The sequence below is a fragment of the Oncorhynchus gorbuscha genome, linkage group LG01 (assembly GCF_021184085.1).
Source record: "Oncorhynchus gorbuscha isolate QuinsamMale2020 ecotype Even-year linkage group LG01, OgorEven_v1.0, whole genome shotgun sequence".
Classification (NCBI taxonomy): Eukaryota; Metazoa; Chordata; class Actinopteri; order Salmoniformes; family Salmonidae; genus Oncorhynchus; species Oncorhynchus gorbuscha.
The window spans coordinates 88,725,105-88,741,165 of NC_060173.1; the positions used below are offsets into that span (position 1 = coordinate 88,725,105).

Genomic DNA, 16,061 nt, shown 5'->3' on the forward strand with positions numbered 1-16,061 from the left:
TCTTGTAGCCCATCCCAGCCTTGTGCAGTTCTACAATTTTAGCCATGGTGTATTTACACAGCTCTCTGATCTTGGCCATTGTTGGAGAGGTTGGAGTCTGTTTGATTGAGTGTATGGACAGGTGTCTTTTATACAGGTAACGAGTTCAAACAGGTGCAGTTAATACAGGTAATGAGTGGAGAGCAGGAGGGCTTCTTAAAGAAAAACGAACAGGTCTGTGAGAGCCGGAATTCTTACTGGTTGGTAGGTGATCAAATACTTATGTCATGCAATAAAATGCAAATGAATTACTTAAAAATCATACAATGTGATTTTCTGGATTTTTGTTTTAGATTCCGTCTCTCACAGTTGAAGTGTACCTATGATACAAATTACAGACCTCTACATGCTTTGTAAGTAGGAAAACCTGCGAAATCGGCAGTGTATCAAATACTTGTTCTTCCCACTGTGTATATATATATATATATATATATATATATATATATATATATATATATATATATATATATAAAATGCGTGTCTCTCTGCCTGCGTGTGAGAAGCGTGAAATGCTCTGTGTATGTGTGTGTTTGTGTGTGTGTGTGTGTGTGTGTGTGTGTGTGTGTGTGTGTGTGTGTGTGTGTGTGTGCAAGCCCCGGGGGTCTGCCCCAGGCTTATCGCACACAGGCAGTGAGAGACGCGCTTCCTGAGAGGGAGCGATGGAGAGAGAGAAAAAAAATGAGAGAGGGAGGGAGGGATAGGGGGAAGGAGAGAACCTGAGACTACACAAACAAGGCGCTGACCGCTGCACAAACAACACCCCCGCCTTCTCCTCCCTCCCCTCCCTCCCTCGTTCGTTCCCCTGGATGACATGCGGAGGAGAGGAAGGGGAAAAAAAGGGAAAAATGAAAACGCTCTGAGAGAGAGACGCATAAATCAGAGCCGAGTCGGCTGACTGAGCCCCGCTGCTGCTCTGCGCCGCGCCCGCGCACGTGTGCGTGTGCGTGTGCGTGTGTGTGTGTGTGTGTGTGTGTGTGTGTGTGTGTGTGTGTGTGTGTGTGTGTGTGGAGAAAAACAGCCGTCACCACTGCTAACCACAGTCACCATGGCACATTAGAGGGCCATTAGAACACAATTATACTCCCAGCGCTTACCTCTCAGCCACACACACACACACATACACAACGGCACACACACACACACACACACAAACACACAAACACACACACAAACACACACAAACGCACACACACACACACCCACCCAACCGCACACACACACACACACACATACCCAACCGCACACACACACACACACACATACACAACCGCACACACACACACACATACACAACCGCACACACACACACACTACCCACCCTTCTTACTGCACCTATTAAACAGCCCCATCAAGACACCTCCATCAAAGATGAATTACACACACACACAAAGAAAGGAAGATTGATTGACACACACGGTGTACAGGCAACCTGCTGCAGAGGAAGGTGAGATAATAGATGATAGACAGACAGAATCATAGACAAAAAAACGACACACACACATACACAGTCTGCATGTGTTGAAAGACACTGAGAGAGGACAAACGAAATCCTGTGGAAATGAAACCAGGGGTTATAGAGAAATACAGGCTGGGTCTGTTTTAAACACACATAGTGAGCCGCGGGCGGGGGGGTTAATTAACAGCAGTCACTGACAGCCCACTTAATGAACTACAGCCCAGAGAGAGTCAGAGAGAGAGTGAGAGAGAAAGAGAGAAGGGGGGAGGGGGAATGAGAAAGGGGATGTGTTTTCACTCTTGGATGTGGAACTGTGTGTGTGTGTGTGTGTGTGTGTGTGTGTGTCTGTGTGTGTGTGTGTGTGTCTGTGTGTGTGCACGTGTAGAAAAGAGAGAGAGAGAGGGAAAAGAGAGAGAGAAAGAGGGAGGACGGAGAGAGAGAGCGAGAGAGAAGGGGGGACAGAGAGAGAGGACAGAGAGAGAGAGGGGTGGAGACAGAGAGAGAGGACAGAGAGAGAGAGAGAGAGAAAGAGAGAGAGAGAGGGGGGGGCAGAGAGAGGGGACAGAGAGAGAGAGAGCGAGAGAGAGAGGGGGGACAGAGAGAGAGGACAGAGAGAGAGAGAGAGGGAGGGAGACAGAGAGAGAGGACAGAGAGAGAGAGAAAGAGAGAGGGGGGCAGAGAGAGGGACGGAGAGAGAGAGAGAGAGAGAGAGAGAGAGAGAGAGAGAGGGGGGGGGCAGAGAGAGGGACGGAGAGAGAGAGAGAGAGAGCGAGAGAGAGGGGGGGACAGAGAGAGAGGACAGAGAGAGAGAGAGAGAGAGGGGGAGACAGAGAGAGAGGACAGAGAGAGAGAGAGAGAGAGAGAGAGAGAGAGGGGGAGACAGAGAGAGAGGACAGAGAGAGAGAGAAAGAGAGAGAGGGGGGCAGAGAGAGGGGACGGAGAGAGAGAGAGAGAGAGAGAGAGAGAGAGAGAGAGGGGGGGGGCAGAGAGAGAGAGAGGACAGAGAGAGAAAGATAGAGAGAGGGGGGGCAGAGAGAGGGGACGGAGAGAGAGAGAATGAGGGAGGAGAGTGTGAGGCAAGAGGGAGATTGTGAGAGCGTAAGGAAAGCAGGGAAAGGAGTGGGAGTGTGTGAGATCAGAAAAAGCTATGCCACAACAAAGACAGAGCACAAACACACACACATACATACATACAGGGGCTAGTCTCTGTTTTCAGCTTCTCTTCGCTTCGCTGACAATCGGAGTACTGTCACATGCACATTCATTCAAAAAAAGAACTGATATTTTCCTCCTTGTAAGTCTGCCACACTCATCCCTTCCTTCTCCAGACCTCATTCCACAGGGAAATACAACATTCCCACAATTCACTGTGGGGAAAACTGTGGGGAAAACCAGGATTCACACCCCAGTAGGGAAAGAGTTAAAAACTACCAAAAGAAGAGAGGTGAGGGAAAGAGGGGAGAAAGAGAGGAGAGAGAAAGAGAGGAGAGAGAAAGAGAGGTGAGAGAGAGGGGAGAGAGAACGAGAGGTGAGAGAAAGAGAGGTGAGAGAGAAAGAGGGGAGAGAGAGAGGGAAGAGAGAAAGAGAGGTGAGAGAGAATGAGGGGAGAGAGAAAGAGGGGAGAGAGAAAGAGGGGAGAGAAAGAGAGGTGAGAGAGAAAGAGAGGTGAGAGAAAGAGAGGTGAGAGAGAAAGAGGGGAGAGAGAAAGAGGGGAGAGAGAAAGAGAGGTGAGAGAGAAAGAGGGGAGAGAGAAAGAGGTGAGAGAGAAAGAGAGGTGAGAGAGAGGGGAGAGAGAGAGGGGAGAGAGAAAGAGAGGTGAGAGAGAGGGGAGAGAGAAAGAGAGGTGAGAGAGAGGGGAGAGAGAAAGAGAACGAGAGGTGAGAGAAAGAGAGGTGAGAGAGAAAGAGAGTTGAGAGAAAGAGAGGTGAGAGAGAAAGAGGGGAGAGAGAAAGAGGGGAGAGAGAAAGAGAGGTGAGAGAGAAAGAGGGGAGAGAGAAAGAGGGGAGAGAAAGAGAGGTGAGAGAGAAAGAGAGGTGAGAGAAAGAGAGGTGAGAGAGAAGGAGGGGAGAGAGAAAGAGGGGAGAGAGAAAGAGAGGTGAGAGAGAAAGAGAGGTGAGAGAGAAAGAGGGGAGAGAGAAAGAGAGGTGAGAGAGAGGGGAGAGAGAAAGAGGGGTGAGAGAGAGGGGAGAGAGAGAGGGGAGAGAGAAAGAGAGGTGAGAGAGAGGGGAGAGAGAAAGAGAGGTGAGAGAGGGGAGAGAGAAAGAGAGGTGAGAGAGAGGGGAGAGAGAAAGAGAGGTGATAGAAAGAGAGGTGAGAGAAAGAGGGGAGATAGAAAGAGAGGTGAGAGAAAGAGGGGAGAGAGAAAGAAGGGTGAGAGAGAAAGAGGGGAGAGAGAAAGAGAGGTGAGAGCGAGGTGAGAGAGAAAGAGGGGAGAGAGAAAGAGAGGTGAGAGAGAAAGAGAGGGGAGAGAAAGAGAGGAGAGAGAAAGAGAGGGGAGAGAAAAAGAGGGGAGATAGAAAGAGAGGGGAGAGAAAGAGGGGAGAGAGAAAGAAGGGTGAGAGAGAAAGAGGGGAGAGAGAAAGAGAGGGGAGAGAAAGAGGGGAGAGAGAAAGAAGGGTGAGAGAGAAAGAGGGGAGAGGGAAAGAGAGGGGAGAGAAAGAGAGGAGAGAGAAAGAGGGGAGAGAGAAAGAGAGGTGAGAGAGAAAGAGAGGGGAGAGAGAAAGAGAGGAGAGAGAAAGAGAGGTGAGAGAGAAAGAGGGGAGAGAGAAAGAGAGGTGAGAGAAAGAGGGGAGAGAGAAAGAGAGGTGAGAGAGAAAGAGAGGTGAGAGAGAAAGAGAGGTGAGAGAAAGAGAGGTGAGAGAGAAAGAGGGGAGAGAGAAAGAGGGGAGAGAGAAAGAGGGGAGAGAAAGAGAGGTGAGAGAGAAAGAGGGGAGAGAGAAAGAGGGGAGAGAGAAAGAGGGGAGAGAAAGAGAGGTGAGAGAGAAAGAGAGGTGAGAGAAAGAGGGGAGAGAGAAAGAGAGGTGAGAGAAAGAGGTGAGAGAGAAAGAGAGGTGAGAGAGAGGGGAGAGAGAGAGGGGAGAGAGAAAGAGAGGTGAGAGAGAGGGGAGAGAGAAAGAGAGGTGAGAGAGAGGGGAGAGAGAAAGAGAGGTGATAGAAAGAGAGGTGAGAGAAAGAGGGGAGATAGAAAGAGAGGTGAGAGAAAGAGGGGAGAGAGAAAGAAGGGTGAGAGAGAAAGAGGGGAGAGAGAAAGAGAGGTGAGAGTGAGGTGAGAGAGAAAGAGGGGAGAGAGAAAGAGAGGTGAGAGAGAAAGAGAGGGGAGAGAAAGAGAGGAGAGAGAAAGAGAGGAGAGAGAAAAAGAGGGGAGATAGAAAGAGAGGGGAGAGAGAAAGAGAGGTGAGAGAGAAAGAGGGGAGAGAGAAAGAGGGGAGAGAGAAAGAGAGGTGAGAGAAAGAGGGGAGAGAGAAAGAGAGGTGAGAGAGAAAGAGGGGAGAGAGAAAGAGAGGTGAGAGAAAGAGGGGAGAGAGAAAGAGAGGTGAGAGAGAAAGAGGGGAGAGAGAAAGAGAGGTGAGAGAGAAAGAGGGGAGAGAGAAAGAGAGGCGAGAAAGAGAGGAGTGAGTGTCTGTGTGTGAATGTGAGGCAGCATTTAGTCTGCTTGTGAGCCCGACGATCCCTACGTGCTTGTGTGTGTGTGTGTGTGTGTGTGTGTGTGTGTGTGTGTGTGTGTGTGTGTGTGTGTGTGTGTGTGTGTGTGTGTGTGTGTGTGTGTGTGTGTGTGTGTGTGTGTGTGTGTGTGTGTGTGTGTGTGTGTGTGTGTGTGTGTGTCTGTGTGTGTGGGTGTGTCTGTGTGTACGTGTGTGCGTGTGTGTGTGTCTGTGTGTACGTGCCTACAACAATGTGAGTCACAAAGAGGGAGGGGGAGAAGAGAGAGCGCTGGGAGGAGGGGGGCGAGGGAGAGAATGAAAATGACAAGAGAGAGGAGAAAAACGGAGAGGGAGAGCGAGGAAACAGAGAAAAGGAGCGAGGGAGGGAGAGTGAGGACAAAGATAATATTTGTCTTACCTCGTATCCGAGCCGTGCTGCTCTCTGTAACAGCGTCTCTCCAGCGTTCTTATTGACAATTAGTCTCCGCGCCTCTGGGGGGATGGGTCGCACCACGGGAGGCTCAGCAGGCGGGGCCCTCCTCACCCCTGCTCCATCCGGTGGGACAGTCCCAGAGCTGTTCACCTGAGGGGGTACGGAAGGGGGCCGCGTTGAGCGGGAACAGGGCTTGACCGGAGAACCGAGGTAATGGAGGGGCGAAGAGGGTCTCTTCCTCCGAGCACACTGCTCACTGACCTGGGGGAGAGAGACAGGAGGAGGGGGGGTTAGTGAGAACGCACACACACACACAAATTAAGATAAAGCCAGCCACACACACATACATTACAGACAAACGCTCTCTCACACATGAAGCCGTACCCCCACACAACGTGTGTCTGCCCCCCCTCCCAGTGGAATTCCGTGTCGGAGCAGCTGTTGTAATCTGAAGCGAGGGATGGGAACGGTGCGAGCGGAAAACAACTAGCCTTTTTTTCCCTCTACTTTTTTTCCCTTTGAACTCCGACACTTTAGACACTCAGCCACCACATTCCTCTCAGAGAGAGAGAGAGAGAGAGAGAGAGAGAGAGAGAGAGAGAGAGAAGAGAGAGAGAGAGACAGAGAGAGAGAGACAGAGAGAGAGAGAGAGAGAGAGAGAGAGAGAGAGAGAGAGAGAGAGAGAGAGAGAGAGAGAGAGAGAGAGAGAGAGAGAGACAGACAGACAGACAGACAGACAGACAGACAGACAGACAGGGAGAGAGACAGAGAGAGAGAGACAGAGAGAGAGAGACAGAGAGAGAGACAGAGAGAGAGACAGAGAGAGAGACAGAGAGAGAGAGAGAGAGAGAGAGACAGAGAGAGAGACAGAGAGAGAGAGAGAGAGAGAGAGAGAGAGAGAGAGAGAGAGAGAGAGAGAGAGAGAGAGAGAGAGAGAGAGGGGGAGAGAGATAGAGGGAGAGAGAGATAGAGGGAGAGAGAGATAGAGAGAGTGTAATTGAGTGTTCTACTGCTCAAATGCTCCAGGGTTTTCTCGTAATGTAAAGAATGCACATACCCTTACACAGTGTTGGCATTGACCTACACAATAACACACACTCCCAAAGCTCGAAGCCAAAGATAAACACGTAGACACACACACACACACACACTCACAAACACACACAGATACCTTTCATACCAAGACGTTTTTCCATCAATTTTCCCATGCCGCCAACTTTGCAGAGCGAGTCATGATTGTGGTAATGTAGTTAGAAGTCCCACCAACCGACCTAGTCATGATAGTGGTAATGTATTTAGAAGTCCCACCAACCGACCTAGTCATGATAGTGGTAATGTATTTAGAAGTCCCACCAACCGACCTAGTCATGATTGTGGTAATGCATTTAGAAGTCCCACCAACCGACCTAGTCATGATTGTGGTAATGTATTTAGAAGTCCCACCAACCGATCTAGTCATGATTGTGGTAATGTATTTAGAAGTCCCACCAACCGATCTAGTCATGATTGTGGTAATGCATTTAGAAGTCCCACCAACCGACCTAGTCATGATTGTGGTAATGTATTTAGAAGTCCCACCAACCGACCTAGTCATGATTGTGGTAATGCATTTAGAAGTCCCACCAACCGACCTAGTCATGATTGTGGTAATGTATTTAGAAGTCCCACCAACCGACCTAGTCATGATTGTGGTAATGTATTTAGAAGTCCCACCAACCGACCTAGTCATGATTGTGGTAATGCATTTAGAAGTCCCACCAACCGACCTAGTCATGATTGTGGTAATGTATTTAGAAGTCCCACCAACCGACCTAGTCATGATTGTGGTAATGTAGTTAGAAGTCCCACCAACCGACCTAGTCATGATTGTGGTAATGTATTTAGAAGTCCCACCAACCGACCTAGTCATGATAGTGGTAATGTATTTAGAAGTCCCACCAACCGACCTAGTCATGATTGTGGTAATGCATTTAGAAGTCCCACCAACCGACCTAGTCATGATTGTGGTAATGTATTTAGAAGTCCCACCAACCGACCTAGTCATGATTGTGGTAATGTATTTAGAAGTCCCACCAACCGATCTAGTCATGATAGTGGTAATGTATTTAGAAGTCCCACCAACCGACCTAGTCATGATTGTGGTAATGCATTTAGAAGTCCCACCAACCGACCTAGTCATGATTGTGGTAATGTATTTAGAAGTCCCACCAACCGACCTAGTCATGATAGTGGTAATGTATTTAGAAGTCCCACCAACCGACCTAGTCATGATTGTGGTAATGTATTTAGAAGTCCCACCAACCGACCTAGTCATGATTGTGGTAATGCATTTAGAAGTCCCACCAACCGACCTAGTCATGATTGTGGTAATGTATTTAGAAGTCCCACCAACCGATCTAGTCATGATAGTGGTAATGTATTTAGAAGTCCCACCAACCGACCTAGTCATGATTGTGGTAATGCATTTAGAAGTCCCACCAACCGACCTAGTCATGATAGTGGTAATGTATTTAGAAGTCCCACCAACCGACCTAGTCATGATTGTGGTAATGCATTTAGAAGTCCCACCAACCGACCTAGTCATGATAGTGGTAATGCATTTAGAAGTCCCACCAACCGACCTAGTCATGATAGTGGTAATGTATTTAGAAGTCCCACCAACCGACCTAGTCATGATAGTGGTAATGCATTTAGAAGTCCCACCAACCCCTCAGTATGAACATGGCCTTCAATCTTAACATCTTTGGCCCATTAAATCATGAATATTCTATTATTGTCCGACATCAAACTTGTCCTTGTCAATCACAAAGCTTCACAGAAACACTTTCAATGCATTTATTCTGTGTATTTCAATGTATGTAGTTCTGTCCTTGAGCTGTTCTTGTGTATTGTCACAGAAATGCAGTGGTATTTAGGCTGGGGGAATGCACACTGTCATTTCCTCTTTTTTTATTGATTTTGACAGGTAAATAATTAAAGGCCCTTATATTTAGCTTCAGCCAAAATAACTGTTGACCACATCCAATGTGGATCAAAAATATCTCCTTTCTGAAGTCATCCTACAGAAGTTCCTTCAGGTCAGCTGTTCTATTTCTTTACCTGATTGGAAAGTGCAGATTCGAATGCTTCTACAGCGAAAGAAAATGAGGACAAAATACAACTACGTTGTTATATGACAGTGGTTCAACGTGGTCGTGACACTGAAATTGTTTGGAAAAAATATATATTTCTGTTTTATTCTGGTATTTTCTATTTGATTCATTTTGACTTTAAACTTGAACCTGTTGACTGATCAGGGCAGAGGGATGTCGGCTAAGTGTCTCTTGTCTGTTTAATGAACAAAATAACAACTATTGATTTCATTTGCATGGCACAGCCACGGGCTGCACAGACTAATAACAAAGTTCACCTCGAAATATGCCCTTCGATTCATTTGAAAATACATTTTATTAGTCTTATGTTTCTTAGGACCTGAAAAAACAAATTAATAATGGATCATTTGTCTAGCTAGCTCATATAATATAATAACCAGAAAAATCTGACAATGTTTTGAGCAGCCAACTTCTTATTCACCATAACAGGAAAATACAAGGATATTATTTACAAATGAATTACAAGTAGGCTAAGGCAAGCTACTAACTTCCTGTTTTGAATGTGAAAAAATTAAAGCAGTGGAAGGTCTGAATTTAAACGAAGGAATCTAGAACGTGCAGCTGCCCGGTTACCACGACAACAGTTGCAACAACAGGGTCAAAGTTGATTGTCTCTTGCTCCTTCCTGGTAAAAGCAATGGCTATATAAAAAAGTGAATACTGTCAAGAGAGGTAAAATTAGTTCTGTTTGAAAGAAACATTTCCCAATTGTTTTTACAGCCAACATGCCATGAATTCTACAGTATGTGAAAGAATGAAAACACACACATACACACACACATACACACACATACACATACACACACACATACACACATACACACACACACACATACACACACATACACACACAATCCACAGGGAGCTTTTCAGGGCAGGAAGAGGTCAGAGCAGCAGCAACACTCTAAACATCGCAAACATATTTAATCCCTTTCTCTCTCTCATTCTCCCTCTCAGTCTCTCTATTCTCCCTTTCTCTTTCACTCCTTCTTGAGTCATTCCATCTCATTTCAGCAACCCATGACACCCACCATCTCAGATTGTTCTGAAATTGTGTTTGTAGTTTGAAACAGGTAGGATTGGCATTCCTGAAACATTATTTTTTTTAAATTACATTTTATCTCAATTTAATGTAATTTATAGGATTCAGATAATAAATAATAAATATAGTACCCAGCATCTGATTTAAGACATTAGGCATCCCCCCCCCAAAATTCTAAAACCAACCACGAACCCCCCACATCCCGCGCCAATCCCACGCCAACAGCCAGTATAAAGTATCAGTTCTCTGTGTTTGACAAAAAGTATGAAGCTGCGACTTGGCGTTTTCTGTTTCTCCATACGATGTAATGTATTCCTTCTGATTATGTTTTTTTCAATGTTATGGTTTCTAATGGTCTTCAATGGTAAAAGCACCAAACACACACTGTATAGTGTTTTGTAATTGTAATGGTATTGGGTTGTGTTGTGTTTAATGTTATATGTCACTAATCATAATACATATAGAGCCAATTCCTGATCATTTTATTGAAAAACATATGACTGCCATGCAGTTCATTATTTCATTAGGGTTGGCACAACCTTTTAGTCCCTGGCCCATTTCTCCATCTATGTTTTGGGCTTGTAGGAAAAGTCTTCATATGAGAATTGCATAGGGATGACTCTCTCAGAGAGCAGCCACTTGTTGGACTAGTCAGGGATAGTTGGGTTGCTCCTGAGTGGCGCAGCGGTCTAAGTCACTGCATTGCAGTGTTGTGGTGTCACTACAGCCTGGGGTTTGATCCCAGGCTGTGACCGGGAGTCCCAACTGGCCGTGACCGGGAGTCCCAACTGGCCGTGACCGGGAGTCCCATAAGGCGGTGCGCAATTGGCCCAGTGTCGTCCGGTTTAGGGGAGGGGCTTTACTTGGCTCATTGCGCTCTAGCGACTCTTTGTGGCAGGCCAGGTGCCTGCAAGCTGACTTTTGTCGTCAGTTGAACTGTGTTTCCTCTGACACATTGGTTCGGCTTCCGGGTTTAGCAAGCAGGTGTTAAGGAGCACGGCTTGGTGGGTTATGTTTCTGAGGACGCATGACTCAACCTTCACCTCTCCCGATCCCGTTGGGGAGTGGCAGCGATGAGACAAGATCACAATTGGATACCATGAAACTGTGAGTAAACAACACAATTTATTTTCATAATGAGAGAGATCTATTGGTGTTCTACCCAAAGTTGCAAAGGAAATGTTGTGATCTAGTTAATAAACGCAAGAGACCAGCAAAATTGATAAAGAATGTGGCGGTATAGCAGGAACAGCAGCAGCTAGTGGTCAAAACCTGGTACTTTCACAGTACTTCATGCTAAATAATGCAAGTGACTTCAATGGCAAATTTCTCTGAACATGGAAAAAAAATCCCCAGATTAACAGGAAATACATGAAATAGCATGGAGAAGCAATACGGCAAGCAACAGATACATACTACTTGTCAAAAATAGAGAACTGATACTGTATACTAGTTGTATACTGGTTTAATACTGGTTGTTGGGACGGCTTTGGCATGGGGTCCGTGGGTGGTTTTTGACCTTTTTAAAAATGTATTCCTCGTGTCTTACTCATTGGTAGGAAGAAGTTTGATCCAAATCGAATGTTGGGTACTATATTTATTGTATATTATCTGATTGGTTGAAATCGATTAGCTTAATTTCTCAGAGATCAAATTATATTTGAACAAAATAATGTTTCAGGAATTCTAAACGTATCTTTTACTAACTACAGAAACAATATCAGAACAATCTGAGATGGTGGGGATGGAAATCCTCTTTCTTGTGCCCTTTGAGGTGGAACGACCCTCCTCTTGCGGCAATCCACAGTCTCTGTAATTTATCTCACTGTCTCTCCAATTCCCATTCCAGCCTGTTAAATCTGACACCAGACCTGTTAACACTGAAACCCCAATGACTCCACCACACTCACCTTGTCCTCCAAAGCTGCTCCCAGAGCAGTGCTTCCATGCTGGTTGTTGCCGCCGTTCAGCAGCTCTCTCCTCCGCTCCCTCTCTCTTTGGCTGATGTGTTTTGTCTTGCACGGCCGCTTGCCCTTGGGTTTGTCCGTGTCGCTATGACGACGGGGCTTGAGAGAGGCGGTGTCTTTGGTGGGGGGCTCAGGGGCTGAGGGGGGGAGGCACTGACCCTCAGTCTTCACCCCCAGCCCTCCTCTCCTAGGCTCCTTGGATCCCCAGTCACATCCTTGCACCACGAGGGGCCCCTGGGGGGCAGATCTGTCCCTCTGCTGGGTCGAAGGGAGCAGTCCAACTACAGGACAGAGAGAGCGGGAGAGAATGACATTCACTGTGAACTTTATAAAAAAAACAGCAGAAAAAGGGAGAAAAATAGAAACAAAGAGTCTGAAAACTTATGTAGAGACAGAGGAAGAGAAAGAGAGAGACTGAAAGATAGGGGTGTGGAGGTAAAGAGAGAGAGACTGAAGGACAGGGGTGTGGAGGTAAAGAGAGAGAGACTGAAAGATATGGGTGAGGAGGTAAAGAGAGAGAGACTGAAGGACAGGGGTGTGGAGGTAAAGAGAGAGAGACTGAAAGATAGGGGTGTGGAAGTAAAGAGAGAGAGACTGAAAGATAGGGGTGAGGAAGTAAAGAGAGAGAGACTGAAAGATAGGGGTGAGGAGGTAAAGAGAGAGACTGAAGGACAGGGGTGTGGAGGTAAAGAGAGAGAGACTGAAAGATAGGGGTGAGGAGGTAAAGAGAGAGAGACTGAAGGATAGGGGTGTGGAGGTAAAGAGAGAGAGACTGAAAGATAGGGGTGTGGAGGTAAAGAGAGAGAGACTGAAAGATAGGGGTGAGGAGGTAAAGAGAGAGAGACTGAAGGACAGGGGTGTGGAGGTAAAGAGAGAGAGACTGAAAGATAGGGGTGAGGAGGTAAAGAGAGAGAGACTGAAGAACAGGGGTGTGGAGGTAAAGAGAGAGACTGAAAGATAGGGGTGTGGAGGTAAAGAGAGAGAGACTGAAGGACAGGGGTGAGGAGGTAAAGAGAGAGAGACTGAAGGACAGGGGTGTGAAGGTAAAGAGAGAGAGACTGAAGGACACGGGTGAGGAGGTAAAGAGAGAGAGACTGAAGGACAGGGGTGTGGAGGTAAAGAGAGAGAGACTGAAAGATAGGGGTGAGGAGGTAAAGAGAGAGAGACTGAAGGACAGGGGTGTGGAGGTAAAGAGAGAGACTGAAAGATAGGGGTGTGGAGGTAAAGAGAGAGAGACTGAAGGACAGGGGTGAGGAGGTAAAGAGAGAGAGACTGAAGGACAGGGGTGTGGAGGTAAAGAGAGAGAGACTGAAGGACAGGGGTGTGGAGGTAAAGAGAGAGAGACTGAAAGATAGGGGTGAGGAGGTAAAGAGAGAGAGACTGAAGGACAGGGGTGTGGAGGTAAAGAGAGAGAGACTGAAAGATAGGGGTGTGGAGGTAAAGAGAGAGAGACTGAAGGACACGGGTGAGGAGGGAAAGAGAGAGAGACTGAAGGACAGGGGTGTGGAGGTAAAGAGAGAGAGACTGAAGGACAGGGGTGTGGAGGTAAAGAGAGAGAGACTGAAGGACAGGGGTGAGGAGGTAAAGAGAGAGAGACTGAAGGACAGGGGTGTGGAGGTAAAGAGAGAGACTGAAGGACAGGGGTGAGGAGGTAAAGAGAGAGAGACTGAAGGACAGGTGTGTGGAGGTAAAGAGAGAGAGAGACTGAAGGATAGGGGTGCGAAGGTAAAGAGAGAGAGACTGAAGGACAGGGGTGCGGAGGTAAAGAGACTGAAGGACGGGGGTGAGGAGGTAAAGAGAGAGAGACTGAAGGACAGGGGTGAGGAGGTAAAGAGAGAGAGAGACTGAAGGACAGGTGTGTGGAGGTAAAGAGAGAGAGACTGAAGGACAGGGGTGCGGAGGTAAAGAGAGAGACACTGAAGGATAGTTGTGTGGAGGTAAAGTGAGAGAGACTGAAGGACAGGGGTGTGGAGGTAAAGAGAGATAGACTGAAGGATAGGGGTGCGGAGGTAAAGAGAGAGAGACTGAAGTATAGGGGTGTGGAGGTAAAGAGAGAGACTGAAAGATAGGGGTGTGGAGGTAAAGAGAGAGAGACTGAAGGACAGGGGTGTGGAGGTAAAGAGTGAGAGACTGATGGATAGGGGTGCGGAGGGAAAGAGAGAGACTGAAGGACAGGGGTGTGGAGGTAAAGAGAGAGAGACTGAAGGACAGGGGTGTGGAGGTAAAGAGAGAGAGACTGAAGGATAGGAGTGCAGAGGTAAAGAGAGAGACTGAAGGACAGGGGTGCGGAGGTAAAGAGAGAGAGACTGAAGGATAGGGGTGTGGAGGTAAAGAGTGAGAGACTGATGGATAGGGGTGCGGAGGGAAAGAGAGAGACTGAAGGACAGGGGTGTGGAGGTAAAGAGAGAGAGACTGAAGGACAGGGGTGTGGAGGTAAAGAGAGAGAGACTGAAGGATAGGGGTGTGGAGGTAAAGAGAGTGTCTGAAGGATAGGGGTGTGGAGGTAAAGAGAGAGAGACTGAAGGACAGGGGTGCGGAGGGAAAGAGAGAGAGACTGAAGGATAGGGGTGTGGAGGTAAAGAGAGAGAGACTGAAGGACAGGGGTGTGGGGGTAAAGAGAGAGAGACTGAAGGATAGGGGTGTGGAGGTAAAGAGAGTGTCTGAAGGACAGGGGTGCGGAGGTAAAGAGAGAGAGACTGAAGGACAGGGGTGCGGAGGGAAAGAGAGTGTCTGAAGGATAGGGGTGCGGAGGTAAAGAGAGAGAGACTGAAGGACAGGGGTGTGGAGGTAAAGAGAGAGAGACTGAAACACAGGGGTGTGGAGGTAAAGAGAGAGAGACTGAAGGATAGGGGTGCGGAGGTAAAGAGAGAGAGACTGAAGGATAGGGGTGTGGAGGTAAAGAGAGTGTCTGAAGGACAGGGGTGCGGAGGTAAAGAGAGAGAGACTGAAGGATAGGGGTGTGGAGGTAAAGAGAGTGTCTGAAGGATAGGGGTGCGGAGGGAAAGAGAGTGACTGAAGGACAGGGGTGTGGAGGTAAAGAGAGAGAGACTGAAGGATAGGGGTGTGGAGGTAAAGAGAGAGAGACTGAAGGATAGGGGTGCGGAGGTAAAGAGAGTGTCTGAAGGACAGGGGTGCGGAGGTAAAGAGAGAGAGACTGAAGGATAGGGGTGTGGAGGTAAAGAGTGAGAGACTGATGGATAGGGGTGCGGAGGGAAAGAGAGAGACTGAAGGACAGGGGTGTGGAGGTAAAGAGAGAGAGACTGAAGGACAGGGGTGTGGAGGTAAAGAGAGAGAGACTGAAGGATAGGGGTGTGGAGGTAAAGAGAGTGTCTGAAGGACAGGGGTGCGGAGGTAAAGAGAGAGAGACTGAAGGACAGGGGTGCGGAGGGAAAGAGAGTGTCTGAAGGATAGGGGTGCGGAGGTAAAGAGAGAGAGACTGAAGGACAGGGGTGTGGAGGTAAAGAGAGAGAGACTGAAGGACAGGGGTGTGGAGGTAAAGAGAGAGAGACTGAAGGATAGGGGTGCGGAGGTAAAGAGAGAGAGACTGAAGGATAGGGGTGTGGAGGTAAAGAGAGTGTCTGAAGGACAGGGGTGCGGAGGTAAAGAGAGAGAGACTGAAGGATAGGGGTGCGGAGGGAAAGAGAGTGACTGAAGGACAGGGGTGTGGAGGTAAAGAGAGAGAGACTGAAGGATAGGGGTGTGGAGGTAAAGAGAGAGAGACTGAAGGATAGGGGTGCGGAGGTAAAGAGAGTGTCTGAAGGACAGGGGTGCGGAGGTAAAGAGAGAGACTGAAGGATAGGGGTGTGGAGGTAAAGAGAGTGTCTGAAGGACAGGGGTGTGGAGGTAAAGAGAGAGAGACTGAAGGACAGGGGTGTGGAGGTAAAGAGAGAGAGACTGAAGGATAGGGGTGTGGAGGTAAAGAGAGTGTCTGAAGGACAGGGGTGCGGAGGTAAAGAGAGAGAGACTGAAGGACAGGGGTGCGGAGGGAAAGAGAGTGTCTGAAGGATAGGGGTGCGGAGGTAAAGAGAGAGAGACTGAAGGACAGGGGTGTGGAGGTAAAGAGAGAGAGACTGAAGGACAGGGGTGTGGAGGTAAAGAGAGAGAGACTGAAGGATAGGGGTGCGGAGGTAAAGAGAGAGAGACTGAAGGATAGGGGTGTGGAGGTAAAGAGAGTGTCTGAAGGACAGGGGTGCGGAGGTAAAGAGAGAGAGACTGAAGGATAGGGGTGTGGAGGTAAAGAGAGTGTCTGAAGGATAGGGGTGCGGAGGGAAAGAGAGTGACTGAAGGACAGGGGTGTGGAGGTAAAGAGAGAGAGACTGAAGGATAGGGGT

At 47.9% G+C, this 16,061-nt stretch overlaps 1 protein-coding gene across 1 annotated transcript in view; it reads right to left on the bottom strand.

Annotated features, from left to right (window-relative positions):
• Window positions 1-16,061, bottom strand: part of LOC124045612 (BCL-6 corepressor-like) — an 88,205-nt gene that overhangs the window by 25,228 nt on the left and 46,916 nt on the right. The window contains 2 exon segments of the mRNA XM_046365030.1: window positions 5,555-5,830; window positions 11,674-12,011. Coding sequence (XP_046220986.1) covers window positions 5,555-5,830; window positions 11,674-12,011 — 614 coding nt within the window.